General features: G+C 37.5%; 1 protein-coding gene across 2 annotated transcripts in view; it reads left to right on the top strand.

The window, feature by feature from the left end:
• The window catches only part of wdr37 (WD repeat domain 37), a 21,606-nt gene extending 5,873 nt beyond the window's left edge, over nt 1-15,733 (top strand). The window contains exons 3-14 of one of the 2 annotated variants that reach the window (XM_008301930.1): nt 1,677-1,773; nt 2,044-2,139; nt 2,295-2,359; nt 6,823-6,958; nt 7,349-7,420; nt 8,554-8,598; nt 8,959-9,035; nt 9,126-9,363; nt 10,533-10,674; nt 11,244-11,378; nt 12,634-12,748; nt 13,712-15,733. In XM_008301930.1, the coding sequence (XP_008300152.1) occupies nt 1,677-1,773; nt 2,044-2,139; nt 2,295-2,359; nt 6,823-6,958; nt 7,349-7,420; nt 8,554-8,598; nt 8,959-9,035; nt 9,126-9,363; nt 10,533-10,674; nt 11,244-11,378; nt 12,634-12,748; nt 13,712-13,843 (1,350 nt within the window). In that variant the 3' untranslated portion in view covers nt 13,844-15,733. Of the gene's footprint in view, nt 1-1,676; nt 1,774-2,043; nt 2,140-2,294; nt 2,360-6,822; nt 6,959-7,348; nt 7,421-8,553; nt 8,599-8,958; nt 9,036-9,122; nt 9,364-10,532; nt 10,675-11,243; nt 11,379-12,633; nt 12,749-13,711 lie in introns of both variants that reach the window. The other variant, XM_008301928.1, reaches the window with a different exon arrangement.
• Nucleotides 15,734-15,869: the final 136 nt, after the last annotated feature.

The following is a 15,869-nucleotide window of genomic DNA, read 5'->3' as shown; positions in this document are numbered from 1 at the left end:
TTACCATGGTGATCCAGCTGTGCAGCATCACTTACCATGGAGATCTGGCAGGGTCAAGGAGAGACGCCTTCATTGCACTGAAAGCTCTGACTTGAGACTCATTATACCTGTTAACACATTTTGTCATACATCTGTTAGGGCTTCATGTAAACATTGGTCTTGTTTCTCTTTATTGTCTGAGCTGTTCGGGAGTAAAATATGTTCCACCCTACTAATAATAATAATGCATAAAAATATGACTATATATGTAATATAATAAAATTTCCCTTTAATGAACCAAAAGCTAAACATGAGCATCAGTTTTTAGTGTATTTAGATTTTCTTGCTGGTAGGTCTCAGTCTGTCCACTCGCTCTGATGAATCCATCATCTTATAATGTAACACAGCCAACCCCCAACCTTTCCTCTTTTTTTCCAGCGCAGTCGTTCTCATATGTGGCACAAACCTTTCAGCCTGTCAGTGCTAACAGCGCACTTAACTGATTTCTTTAGAAAATGTAGCCGCGAGCATCAGTTCAGCCAAAGAAAGCGTACATTATGCACAAAGATTGGCCACAGCAAAGAGGAGATATGCCCCACTTCCTGTTGGAGTTGGTGCTGTTGATTCTGTCCTCTCCAGATTGTAAATAACCTGTTTAACTACACGGATGTTATAACTGTTCACTCACAGGCTTCTGAGATGTGGTGGATTGTGACCAATAAGTAGGCTTCATAATGCAGTTTTAAAGGCATGAGGATTGCATTGGTGTGCAATATAAACATGCTTTTGAAATCAAGCAGTATTCTTGCTTGTAAAATGTCAGTTACTGTGAAATGTGTGTATTTTAATCACAGTAACAGATTGGTAGTGAAGTAATATTTTTCTACAGTATTTGCACTAAATTGGTATTAAAATATAGCACTCCACTGGTACTATAGAGAACTTTAATGTGCTTTTTAAACAGGATAAATGGGACTGACAAAAACATACCATTTTGTACTTTAATTTATAACAGTGTGGAAACACTGCAGTGTGGTTTGAGTTTTTCAAACTAACAAGTCAAAGCCTGTTTGTTGGTTTGTTGACCCTGCAAAAAACACATTCAGGCATTTGTGAGTCACCAACATGTTTCGTTTTACAAATACATTTATTGATTTTTCTTTTTTTTCCTGTTTGAACCTGAAACAGGAGGTTGTTGTTATTTCCTTCTTCAAGGTTTATTGTGAAGTGAGACGCTTTTCTTGTGATTTGTTACAGGAATATTTTGTGTTGTTGGAGCCAAATATTAAACTTGTATTGAGGAAAGAATTATGTACTCATATGCTCGTACATCTGTTTCCTGCGTAATTATATATTATTTTAGGTGCAAGGTTTTTTTTATTTTAGGTGCAAGGTTTTTTTCTATCCTTAGAAAATCTTGTTTCGGTGGTTTTAGTTTTTTCACACCTGTGATTTTTCGGTGACAGACTGGATTTTCCTTCCAGCTGTATATTTATGTATCTGCCACTTTGTTCAACCTTTGCATTTTTTTTTTCTCTGTCATGTTGTTTCCTTTTTTCCCCTGACTCTACTGTTTTCACAATAATACATTTGTAGACATTTCAGCCAGTCCTATAGAAACAACTGGACCCCCTCTCCTCAGTAATAAACCTACATGTTTCCAGGTCGGTTACATTTCTTCTTTTATGCCCCTGCAGGACTCCAAACTGCCTCTGTCTCTGAGGAGTAATCTGCTGGACCTGTTCAGTCAGATTGAGAGGGAGTTTGAAAACCTCTACATAGAAAACCTTGAATGTAAGTCATGAAGGGAGGTGTGGCTGTGATTCCAAAAGTCGCTTCAGTGTAATTCTTCTGCATGAATCCACTGTGCAGCCAATGAGTTCTGATTCTGTAAATAAAGAGCAAGAAGAAATAAGGATAAAAGTAGTGTGTGACTGAGAAAAACAGTATCAACATGTCTTTTTTTGGCCTCTGTGATAGCTTTTCCAAAACCCGAACTCCTACCCACTAAAAAAAACCTGCACATTGTTGCGTTTTTTAACATATGGCATGTTTGACTTTCAGTACGCAGAGAAATCGAAACACTGAATGACCGTTTGACCGCGGAGGGACAAACATTCGAAGGGGCCGACTTGGCTAAAGGAGCTCTGAAAACAAAAGGTAAGTCACACTCTGCATTTGTCTGCATTTGAATTTTAAGTAGCATGTGTGTAGTATATGACCTACTTAAATTTTCCTAAAGTGTTGTTCTTTTATGTAATATTTGTTTTCATGATCCTCTGACCTGTACCTGTGTATATTGTGTTTATTTCCAGCGAGTCATAGCACCAGTCAGCTGTCTCAAAAGCTGAAGACAACCTACAAGGCTTCAACCAGCAAGGTAAATATCGTTTTACTAATATTTTGGGATAATTCTCAAAAATTATAAAAATAAGTTGTTGTACATATACTAGGTTAAAGTCTACATGCATGTATACTGAGTTGCCAGTTTATAAGGTTGTAAAACTTTAAAACACAGTCAAGTTCAAGAGTGAATAGAAGCCATTACATCGGAAATCATCACATTTTTACAACTGTTTCTGCTCAACCATCTCTAATTAGCCTCAGATTTTTATGGCATTAAATATGGGTGTTTATAAAGATATTTGTAAAATTTTAGCTTGATGTATTCTTAAGATAATCATATATATATATATATATTATAATTTATTTATTTATTTATCTTAAATTGTCAGTTAACCCACTGTCAGCAGTGTTTTTCTCACATTAAAATTTGAAGCTGTTGGAACAACAATATCTCAGGATCTATTAAAGATACAACCCTGAAATTATCACTGTTATTTCTCATCATGGCATTGATTTAGAATCTGTAATATTGGACAGTAGATCAAAATTCTGATTTAATGATGAATTGAAATATCAAAGAAATGAAGCTGTAATGAAAAGTTTTGTCTTTGAGCACATTAACTAAAAGATTTTTCACAACTGATTGAGCCAGATATGGCAAGTTGTACCACAAAAACTAAATGTTCTGGAGCTGGAATTAGAATGGTTTCAGATATAAGAACTTTTTTTTTGACTACTGACATATCTTTTATTGTGGCATCTTTAATAATTCTTGAGGTATTGTTCTGACATAACTTCAAGCTTCAATGTTCGAAAAAAACAGTATAGAGAGCCTGCAATCTTTAAAAACAAAACAAAACATTATCTTACAAAGGTATTTGATAAATCAATCTAAAATTTCACAAATGCATAGTAAATATTTATAATTTCTGATAACAATAAAAGAAGCTTGAAGCAAATCAGAGATGGTGGAGCAGAGGACACCTGATGATTTGAGATGAGATAAACCTAAATTTAACCTCCATGAATGTTATGAAATGTTGATGTGTTGTCTTGACTTTTGAATCGAGAAAATGTTTCATCTTTGTTTTCTTGCTGGTCAATGTACGATCACATGAGCTTTGTGAATGTTAAAGAGAAGAACTGCTGTCTTTTTCACCTTTTTGCTCGTAGCCGCGTTCAAATTCTTGCCATGCCAGAGTAGGTGGATCCCGCAACTTCAGCGTAACCAGCTGGGAGTTGTGGGGTGGAGACTCATGGGTAACTTGTTGATTTCTCCCCCTTGTGTGCCAATATGCATGAACAGCCCAGCCAGGGGGTCGACACTCCCTCCCCACGAGACTTGGTCATACAAATGTAGGGGTTTGAGCTCTTCTACCTGTTTCTGCGTGAGATAAAATCATGACCTTATTATCTCACTAACAGGCTTTTCAGTTGCACCTCTTTAGTTTTGATTCAACTACTCGTCGGCATTCACATAATGGTACACTGTGGAGACGTCTTTAACTCGAAGCGGCTGGAAACTCAAAATGCTTTCTGGGCCTTGAATAATCAAACACTCGAGGAGGAGCATTTGGCTGCTTCAGTTCACTGCTCAGTTACAGCAGAGTGGAGTGTGTGGTCTGCTGAAAAGCGCTTTGCCATGTCAGATTTTATTGCAGATTCAAGTACTTTGTCATTTAGCTGTGTCTTTTAACAAATCTATCAGATACAGTGGCTTTAAACAATCAACTCAACACAAAGCATATTTCAGTTATCGTTTGTGGTGTCAGCTACACCTGAAGATCTGGTGAGAGCAGCGGTCAAGACGGACACTTTCTGATTTAATAAAATGTTATTAGATGCACAAATCAGATAAATTAATTTCAAATAAATTGAAAACCTTTATGAATATTTTCCTCACGTTTGCAACTTTCAAAAAGATGTCTGTGCCGCTGTTTTTTCTCCTATCTGTGAATCAAAAAGCAATTATGGATCTCAGTTTTTTGTTTGTTTTAAAAGTTGTTTTTCATTTATGTGTAAGTTAATTAAAAGTATTTGCAGATTTTTTTTTTTTAACTTGTGGAGCTTGTTTGTATATTTACAGATCCATTTTATGTTTATGATACATTTTGGAGAGTTTACAAAAAATACTTCTTGCATTTGTGCACAGTGATTTACATTTACAGATCACACATCTACACACTGATTGTCATTTTGTTCTGACAAATATTACTCAGACGGATTTAACTCAACATCCACAGTACTGTAAATCTGCAGTAAGCTAATATTAGCTTGCTTTAGCTTTACTTTGCAAAGACTGATTGGAAAACCCAACCTGTTTTTTGGTAGTAAAACAAGCAAAATCTTGATGTGGTTGTGGCAGACTACACACTGACGCTACAAACTGTAGAGCTTTACCTGCTGGGTGCGTTAGAGTTCTTAATTAAAGCTTATTCTGCGGAGCTTTGCCTTTCTTTAAACCTCCCGGTCCCTGTTGCTGCTTCTTTAAATGTTCATCAGTGTTACAGTTGAACAAGTTCAGGATTCAGCATCATTCTCAGCATACTACCACAGATTCATCACACTGCTCGTGCATTAAGTGAAAAACCTTAACCTAATGAAATGAAACAACAACCAAATTGGAGTCTCATACAGCTGAAATCATTTGCTTGATAAATTTATATTTGCCACAAGAGAATCTGCCGTGCTGCTTTCTAACCACCAGTAACCACTGGTTCCCACACTGCTTAGCACTGGTGTGTTTCATCATATCATCAATCTCAGTTTGACCATAATTTGTTGTTTTCAAATCTTTTTTAACAGATAAAAGATTTTGAAGCGTGCTCTGTTCAATGTGTAGCCTGAGATTCATTTTCAGATGAATGATGCAGCTCTTTTTGCTCTCCTGCTTTATTTCAGTTGGAACTTATTTAGTGGTCTGTGTCCAAAACGAGCCAAGAGTCCTGTTTGTATCATCCCCATCTTTAATGTAAAAACACTTTGACCAAACCTTTAATAAAGCTGCTAAAAACTACTGATCAGTTTCTTCTGTCTCACCATAACTCTGCCCCTTTTTTTAGGCCTTTTTTTTTTTTTCTTTATTGCAGTTTTGCATTGACAGTAATTCCCAGTACTGATAAAGTACAGATAATTCATGTGTCTGCATTTGTGTTGATACCAGATCTGGGTAGTTGATGCCGTTTGTTTTTAAAGCCCTCGAAGCATCAGATCGGTGGAGTTTATAACAACTGACCGTAATGTGCTGAGAGGAGCTTAAAGCAAACAGCAATAAAGATATTTTGGTAAAACATCTTGAGCCCAGGACTGATATGAATAACACTGTTGTCAACTGAAGCTTCTCAGCCCTGCAATACTACAAGGACCCCTCCTCAGTTCTGCTGACCCGCTTCCTCCCTCTGTCAGATCAGGGTTCCTACACAGCTCTGGGAAAATAAAATCAAGTCATTTCCATTCCTTAAAATGTTTGGGAAAATAAATAGTGGGTGTGGGGAGAACGTAGAATTTTTTGTACCCTCATGGATGCTATTAATTGCATACCAGGGTTGCCTGAAGATGTGAAAGGTTTAATTTGTAGCTTTTCTTTTACATTTGGCTTCAAAAATCACTAATTTGAGTCAAATAAGAAAATAATTTAACCCTCTGAACCCCAAAAGTCAAGTTATCTTCTTTAAGAGAATCTCCAAAATGAATTACTGGCCTGAAACTGTGAAAACAGAAAGAAAAAGTGGTTGAACAGTGAACTAATCACGTGTGTCTTTTGATTGGGAAAATTAACCAAATTTTAGCTCAAAATTGTGATATGTCTTTGAAACCACTTTATTCTAGACGCCTCATTCAAAAATTTGTCAAAAATACACAGTATGCTCCACTAGATTCTACAAAATGCAAAAAAATCTGTGTTCCTCAGCACAGCTGTGAAGCCATTAGTGACTCAGCTGTGACCAGCAGTTACATGGCAGAAATCCAGAAGTGTTTGGCTGAACTGCAGCCAGTGTACACAGAGCAGGAATTTGGAAACATCACAAAAATCTAAGCAGTAAAGTATTTACACTATGTAGAGTCATCTTTTTTATTTCCCAGTGTTGGTATCACTTGTGAGCACTTACAACAATGTTGGAAGTGTTGATTCCAGGTTTTTTTTGTGTGTTTGGTAAAATAAATAATTTAAGAAATCTAACTTTAGTTTTTGTCTTTGTATGATTTAAAGAGTTTTAAATTCCTTGGGCTGCATGGAAGAAATTTTGGAGTTTGCATTTTTGAGTTGAGGACTTTATATTGCAGTAAAAACATAGTGAGAAAAAATGTGAAAGAGCAAAAAAATGCCCAGACACTGCTGCTTGGAGTTCAGAGGGTTAAAACGCATGCTTCAGTCATTTCTAATGATTAGCATTGGGTGTTGATCCCTCTTTATACCAGTGATGTGTAGGAAACCTACTAGAGATAACTCTGGGATTCTCTGATGTTCTGTATTAACATGATTGATATCGATGTCAGATCGTGTCCAGTTTCAAAGCGACCACGTCCAGAGCGGTTTGCCAGCTGGTCAGGGAGTATGTCGGCCACAGGGACGGCATCTGGGACCTCAGCGTCACCAGGACTCAACCAGTGGTGCTTGGAACAGCATCTGCAGGTGCTTTCATACTCATCAGAGATTTAATTTATCCTCAAAGGTCTTTGTGTTTCATGCAGTTCTTTCTTTTTCCTTCTTTCTTGGTGTTTTTTTTTTTTTTTTTTTTTGTGCTAAAACTTGCATCCTCTGTATCGTTATAAATCTGTTTTATACCTGTGAGTTGGAGGATTTCATGCAGCTGGCCTCACTGTCAGCCCACATCATATGTGTAGGCTGATTTTTCTTTTTTCAGACATTTATTGTCGAACCTAGATGTTTTTAATGCAACCTATCTCTCCAAACTGAGACAACTATTCAGTTCATACTAAATTTAACATAAATAAAACAGTATATTACCAGATGTAGACAGTAATAGTAATTGTCTCTTTGGCTTCTTTTGTATCCTAACAGACCACAGTGCGATGCTGTGGAGCATCGAGACGGGAAAGTGCCTCCTCAAATATATGGGCCACCAAGGATCAGGTAGAGTTGGATATATACAGTACATTTATTGCAATAGATGTGATTAAATGTTCTCACACTGGTGTTGTTGGACAGACGTCCATCCCTGTGAAGTTATGAAACATTAAGATGTCTGATTTAGATTTGCCGCCAATATCCGCCAGATTAGTCTCTTTGTGCAGTGATGCTCTGCTTTCAGTGCTTCTGCAACACTTGTCCAGTTATGGACATTTTCAGTGCTTAAAAACATAATTCTTTTAAAACTCAATCACTTTTACATCCATCCAGGTGTCACAATCTAAAAACAACATCTGTTTTTTTGTTCAACTCTATAACCAGTTTTCAGCATCAGTATTACAGGATGTATGATAGTTTGAACAGTCAAACTGCAGCAGTTTAATGTCTGTGACAGAGTCATAGAAACAATCATTGGTACCCTGGATGTGTTTTTTGATAATTCACCAGAAAAAAACTTTAAAAAGTGCATTCTGGGTAAACTTTCAAGGCCCATATCAGCATGTGTGATGGTGGTTGATCAGAACAAGTTCTAGACAATGAAAGGATCATTTTTACACACATTTGATACCAGGATCGTCTTCTAGACACGATTCCTTCATTTTCTAATGTAGATGTATTTTAACACTAACAAATGTAGCCTCTTTGGGTGAAATGGAGAAACAGTGGTATCCACATGTTCTACAAAAACATGAACAACTTGTCCTGATGTTGATATCATGGCATCACATGGTCTCCTGACAAGTTGCAAATGTTTGACACTGATGTGCTTCATGCTTCACAAGTTTTTCATTGTACCTCATGAACAGACATACATTAACATACATTGAAAAAAAACAAAAACAAAAAAAAAACGTAATTATGTACATGTTTTTTTACAATTTTGAATAGTATAGTGGCCTCTTACTTTAGTAGTAAAGTAGACTTTTCAACCTGATTTCAAGTAAAAAGTCTAACCATTAATATAAAGGTGACAATATAGTATGAGTATCCTGTAAGAAAATTTTATTTCTATTTTAACTAATCAAAAACTTCTAGTACTTGGAAATAGTTTTCAAAACATTGAAGGCCAACATTGCATAACATCTTAGTAATGTTTGTTATATTGTGACATAATGCAGATGTCTCTGTCTCCACAGTCAACTCCATCAAGTTCCACCCCACTGAACAGATGGCTCTAACAGGTAACATCCACAACTACAACACCGCTGAAGTTTTAAGACAAATCTGTGTTTTTTATAGATTTTTTTTTTTACTGCAGCAGCCTTAAAACTATTACACTGAATTCTTGGTGCCTTAAAAACTCTTTACCTAATACATATTCACAAAAGAATGACTCAAAGCTGGAACACATCCTGCAAGAGGACGCCGCAAAAACAGTCTGAAATATTATAGTGTTTTAAATCTTTATATTGTTGGTTTTAACCACAAAATAGAAATGTGGACATGAATGGATTAATTTTGGCTCACTGTGTCCTGAAAACTGACCACATTCAAACACATTTTTTATAGTTGACAGTTGTTCTTGACCTGTGTCTTTACAGCCTCAGGAGATCAGACAGCTCACATTTGGAGATACATGGTGCAGCTGCCAACTCCACAGCCTGTTGCTGATATCAGCGTAAGTAAACAGAATTTCTGATGATTTATTGTTCACACTTTTGCTGTTTCTGCAACTGAACTCTGTCAATTGTTCCTGCTGTGGCAGCAGCAGACGCCCTGCGAAGACGACGTTGACTTTTCAGACAAAGACGAGGCCGACGGCGAGGTCGAAGGCCCGAATGACTGCCCCTCCATCCGGATGGCAACCACAACCCTCCGCAGCCATCAGGGCGTGGTGATCGCTGCTGATTGGCTGGTGGGGGGTAAACAGGTTGTGACGGCCTCATGGGACCGAGCCGCCAATTTGTATGATGTGGAGACATCAGAGCTGGTCCACTCACTTACTGGTAAGAAGAGAATATTACAAAAAGTCTGTGGTATTCCAGAAAGCACAAGGATTGGAAAGCTATTCTTTTCATCATCCTGCTCTATTCTCGGATCCAGTAGTCATTATTTTTTCTAGATTATTGTATCTTCATTTTTTAACCAATTCTCAGTAAAGCTAAATTATTTAAAAATACACTTTGGCTTTGATGCAGTCAAATCCCTCTGTCTGTAGTCACTCTGTGGTTTTTACCGATGTCATGCCCACAGTTCTGTCTGATTGATCACAAGTGAGAGCCAATCAACCCTAAAGGGTAAATGTTGAGAAGTTATCTTTTAAATAAACATGTAACTCAGAGGGAAACAAAGGCATTATAACAAAATGTTGATTCGGAGTTATTCAAAATTTTGGCACAACAGTTTTCTTTTTCATGACAAATGTATATCAATTCTAAACATCTATCAGTCCCTGTTCTTACTTGTACCATCTCTAACCCGGCCTTACTTACACTTTTTATGTTATTTGCTCATTTCCCAAGAACCCGGGTATGCAATGGATTATTTGGAATTTAAAAGGAGTTATCTGTAGGTACATTTTCTTGTCAACAGTTTAATCCATCAACACAGTCCTTCTGTAAGGCAGTAATGACTATCACTAATAATATTGTCTTGCAAAGTGACACCTTTCTCCCCAGCATTGTATTAGCAATGTAGAATGGTCCGCTGCACCTCATTATCATTCTTTCAGAACGGTTACTTCATCTCAAAGCATACAGTTTTTAGAACACTTTTTGCTTGACAATCTGATTTGTCTGATTTTTTTATTGCTTAAAATATGGATATTGTAGCTCAATTCATCCAGGATTTTCTGAGATTATTTGAGGCTGTTTGAACAATAATATTTCAGAAACTATTTAAGATGAAAGTCAATACATTTTTACTGTTATTTCTTATAATGTCATTTGTTTAGAATCTGCAATATTGGACAAGCAGATCAAATAATCTCAGACTATGGGTGAGTTGAAATATGGAAAAAAAAAAGAAGAAACAAAACCCCATCTTGGAACATGTGTGTTCAGCTGAAGGAAAGTCTGATTGTGGAATTTCTGTCTCTGCTGCCAAACAAAGGAGGTTATTAAAGAGTAGATAAGTTGTTGCTATGTTCATTACTTTGCTGGTTGTTTGTGTTCAGGCCATGACCAGGAGCTGACCCACTGCTGCACACATCCCACCCAGCGCCTGGTGGTCACCTCGTCCAGAGACACCACCTTCAGGCTGTGGGACTTCAGAGACCCGTCCATCCACTCTGTCAACGTGTTCCAGGGACACACAGAGTCAGTCTGACACCTTCACGTCTTCCTTTTCACTGACTTTCATCTGTTTGAAGACAAACAACACAAATTTTCTTAAGATGACATCAATTCCACGATCTATGAATGTATTTTTCTAAAAGTCAGCTGGTTTGAAAGGAATGTTGTCCTCAAAAAAAACAAAAACAAACAAAAATGACATTAAAATGACACCAGTCTAAACTTAACGTGGATATTTGGTCAAAATCTATTTATTTTACTTTTCTCATTTAGGATTTTGCCAAAACTTAGCTGCTTGTTTAGACCTGATTCTGTTAAAAGCGAAAATTTTGTGTAAACACTGCCTGCAGTTCAGCTAAGAAGTCCCTTTAAACTATATTTTTAGTAAATTTTATACAAGGGGACAATGTGACATTAACTACAACAGATAGACTCAGTAAAGTTCAAACAATCATTTGTAAAAGAGGTTTCCAGTTATGCAGGTGTTAAACAAATATTACAAAACTTTGATGGAAACACATGACATTGTTTGACGGCTGCTGTCATTCCTGCTTCACTCTGTTTAAACAAACTGGGTTTCTGGTCCTGTGCAGCACGGTGACGTCTGCTGTGTTCACGGTCGGAGACAACGTGGTGTCTGGGAGCGACGATCGAACCGTCAAAGTGTGGGACCTGAAGAACATGAGGTCACCCATAGCAACCATCCGAACTGATTCTGCTGTCAACAGGTGAGTTAACTTGCGAGCAGGTGAGACACATAACTAGGTTTCTTATTAATAAGGATTACTATAACTGAATATGTACAGTGATGAAACAGAGCGTCATGTGATGCTATAAAATCAGCTAATGTCCTGCTTTGTGGAGATGTTTTTGCTTCTTCTTCAGTTTTTGGAGGTTGTGTCTGTCAGTTAGAACAGATTGTTAAAGTTGATCTGACTGTAGACAGATGTTGCGGTGCTACAGGTAGCGTTAGTTAGCACAGTGTGTTAGGATTATCCCAGCAGAATCAGTTCTAGCTGCACCGACACCAACAGCTAAATGATTCAGGTGTTTTCTGTGTAACAGAGAAACTGAACATTCTTGTGGAAGAATGTGGTGTTTATTACAGCTTCAGCAACATCTGTTACCTCACCTTTCAAACAGCTGATTCACTGGAGCTGCTACAGTCTGCTAATGCTCTCGTCTGTCTCTCTGTGTAAACAATAGCTTTCGGTGTTGACTGGCTGTTACTAGTGACCAATCAGATTGTGCTTTGCACAGTGACTATAGACAGAGAACTGACTGCATCAGAGCCAAAGTAAAACATTAAATTAATTTAGCAATAATTGGTCAATAAAAATAACAATACAGATATTTAGAGAAATGCTGAATATGGGCTGTAACTAACAAGTGTTTCTTTACTGAAAAACTGCTTGTAATAATGGTGATTCAAAATGTTTTTGCCCATCTCTGTGAATTAAAAAAAAAACTTAAACAGCTTTAACACATTACATTTTTAAACAGAATTTACTGCATGTATTGAATTATTAGACTTTGTTTGTGTCTTTTAGGAAATGCTGTAATTATTTAACCACTTTCATGAAATTTAAACTTTAGTTATCAGTGTTAAAGGCCTGTTGTGTCGGCTCTGTGAAAGAAAACAGCTGGTGGTCTAATTATTTGTAATCTACAAGAATTAAAAGAGATAACCCGTATGTAATTATGCTTGAACCAGACAACACTGACTTTTCTTAGTAAGTGGTTAAAATGATGAATGGATTCTCAGAGAAGTAATGTGACAAACAAGAAAAGTTCAACTCTGCAGATATTCTTTAATCCTTATCATCTTGTGGGATATTTCAGAATGTTTACGACTAAAGTATGCTTAAAAGTGAATGTTAAGCATGTGGCAGAATGCTGTGTAGACATTAAAATATTACTACCACGTACTGCAGATGAAATCTAAGCTCGTCCACTCTGCTGACCCTTGTTCTTTATGTTCAGGATCAGCGTGTCGGTGAACCAGAAAATCATCGCTCTTCCTCACGACAATCGGCAGGTCCGGCTGTTCGACATGTCCGGAGTGCGACTGGCTCGACTCCCACGCAGCAACAGACAGGTCAGTCTGAGATTTAACATTTAGAAATTATTCTGCACTAAAACGTGAAAAAGCAGTTAATAGAACCTGGTTTGATAAATTGAGCAGCATATTTACACATATACACACATATTCATCTTTAAAAAGCGTTGAACCTGGGATGCCATTTTCAGAGTTTAATATCTCTGGAAATAAAACTCACACAGTCGTGAAATTTTTTGAGTACACACACAGCATAGTTTCCAGCAGATCCAAATAATTCAATGGTTCCAGCAGAGGACAAAATTTTAATTATTAGCCCATTAAAGTGGGATAAAAATACAATCGAGATTGGTATAGTGGCCCCAGAAAGTCCCTGTAAGTGTATATGTATGGATGGATCCATATTTCTACTAAAATGCAGTCTTTGGTCAACATTTCAGCAACTTTAGAGGCTCTAACATCAGTAGAATTTGATGTGTGGAAAGTCTGGCATGGCAAGGTTCCAGTTTTTACATATTTTGACCAAATGTTGGTCAAGGTTCTATATGTTGTTGTTATCTGTACAAAGTTACAAGCTGCCTCCATGTTGCTTTCATATTAAAGTTTAACAGCGTGACCAAAGACTGTATTTTAGTGGAAAATATTGAAATATCCACTTACAGGAACTTTCTGAGGACACAGTAGCAGCCTTGATTGAAAACTTTGTCCTTTTTCCATTCCCAAATCTAGTAGCTGCTAATAGGATAATACTGCTGGAAACTATTCTGTCTGTGTCCTCACCCAATTTCATTCATGTGGGAGTTTTATCTCTGGAAATATTGAACCTTAAAATGGCTTTTCAAGTGTTTTGAGGGTGAAAATGGAAAAATTCCCAGGTCTGACAACATTTGAAATTCTCAAAATTTGACCAAAACATTTCACAGAACTTAGTTTTAGGTCCAAAAATCCTATTAAGTAAATTCCGAACTAAATCTAAAATTGACCTGACTGCTGTGTTTTCAGGGTCACCGGCGGATGGTTTGCTGCTCTGCCTGGTGTGAAGAAAACAACACCTGCAACCTGTTTACCTGCGGCTTCGACCGGCAGGCCATCGGCTGGAACATCAACATCCCCGTCCTGCTGCAGGAGAAATGACCTCCTCACTCCGTCACCTTACAGAGAAACTCCACCCAAAGTCTGTCTCGAGGATCAGACCCTCAGGTTTAAAAGGCGGCTGTACAAAGTTTACTTTGGTCAGTTAGGTTTAACAACACATACTGACTCTTACCAGCTGTCTTTTGAGCCTTTGGAGGGTTGTCGTTTGTCACTCAATGGTTCCTGAGTTTAGGAAATAGAAAAAGGACCCGCGCTTGCTGTCTGCTGCATCTGTCGCTCTCTAAATCACCACCGCCGGTATTCACTGAACACATTTTTGTGTTTCTAGCGTGGAGGAAAACAAACACTGTCTACCACTGATGGGACAAAAAGCACAGAGACATAACTAAAGATGTTCTTCTTTGTTGAAAACAAAATTGCATTTTGCTGATGCTAAAGAATTAGAGAATGAAGCTCTGCATATTCTGCTTGATGCTGATGACATCTAAGCTTTGGTGCTGACACCTGGCACATGTTTAAAAAAGGACAGCAGTCTTTAAAGGAAAAGTCCACAAGTTTCATGTAGTCTCTTCTGGTTAGTACATTTCTAGAGTTAATCTGCAACCACTTGTGATTTACTTTCTGCTTCCTCTGATTTCTAACATTAAACTGTTTTCCACTGCAGGAAGTTTAGGTTTGAACCTTTGTACAAGTTCTGACCACTAAAACCGTCCCTGTAGACCCTACTTCAGGGGAGAGCAGAGTTCCTACTCCACTGTAGGTGCTTCTGAGCTGCCCTGAAAACTACTGCATGAGGCTGATTAGTGAAACTCAGAAAAGATAATAAGGACCAAAGTTCTCCCAAACATCGCCACCTTTAGTGTAAAAATGACCATACAGGTTTAAATGAGAAACCTCCATTGTTCTGTTTCCTACAGATAACTGGAGTTATGTCCGGTAGCTATTTGTTGTTTTGGTTCACTCTAAGTTAACGTCGCTGTTGAAGCAGCTGCAATAGAAGCAGAGATTCTGTAAATGTTAACCCTCGCCCAGCTGCCCTGAGTTCCTGCAGTAGAAAGACGGCTGGTAATAACAGCTCAGTGAAGACAACTACAGGAATTTTCTGCATCTAGAAATAACTTGACACAGCATACATTTCCTAACTTGTTAGGCCAGTTATCATCACAGCATTAAACTGTACTTTTCATTCGGAATTTCATTCCCAATTTTTTGTCTTTTTGGCACCTGAGAGTTGTTGCCTAATATATTAATATATTCCTATTAATATCTATAATATATGTGACATTGAAGAAACTAATCATCCTTATCAGTGTCACTGTTTTTTTTGTGTTGTCATGTGACAGATAATCACATTTTAGAATGAAGCTCTTGTTTGTCAAAGCTGAGTTCTACAGTCGGACCTTTTTACAAAGAACCGATTGCTGTTTACAGTTTTCTTTTAGCTGCTGTTGCAGAAAAAAATAACAAATTTGCAGGTGAGGTTTGCTAATGAGTCTTTGCTGGACTTGTTGACACATGAACAAAAGGAGTTTGGTGGTTCTGTTGTGCAGTAAAGATCAAGGCAGGCTGGTGACGCTGACAGTGGAGCTGTGTTTGAACCAAAGCTTTTCTCCACTGTGACGTTGTTGAGTTGCTTTATGCTCTCTGAAAACAAAGCTACATGTTATCAGACTGAACCTGAACATTCAGATGCAGACGGATGTTTTATTCGGTCAGTCAATTAAAAGTCAAAAGTTTTCACCAGTTTGAAGAAGGTTATCCACAAATCCTAAACAAAAGTTTTAGCTCACAAATGAGTAGAAATGTAAAAATTCTACTAATCACCTTTTAAACTGCTGCTTCCACTAACGTGCTGTGATCTGTCTGCACAAACAGAACTCCTGCGACTGAAATGACCACGTTATGAATAAATATGTGGAGACCTTTAAAGTTTGATGAAGTGTGACTGAGTTAGCTGTGTTCATGTGCGAGCATTTGTAGATTTTGCAGACAAAAATCAAATCAAAAACCCAACAGCAATAAATATGTGCAAATTAGCAAAGTAGAAAACAAGAGAAGAACTCGT

Source organism: Stegastes partitus, unplaced genomic scaffold (genome assembly GCF_000690725.1).
Source record: "Stegastes partitus isolate 25-593 unplaced genomic scaffold, Stegastes_partitus-1.0.2 Scaffold1733, whole genome shotgun sequence".
Classification (NCBI taxonomy): domain Eukaryota; kingdom Metazoa; phylum Chordata; class Actinopteri; family Pomacentridae; genus Stegastes; species Stegastes partitus.
The sequence above is the reverse complement of the archived record's forward strand: the minus strand, read 5'-3'. Positions and strand labels throughout refer to the sequence as shown.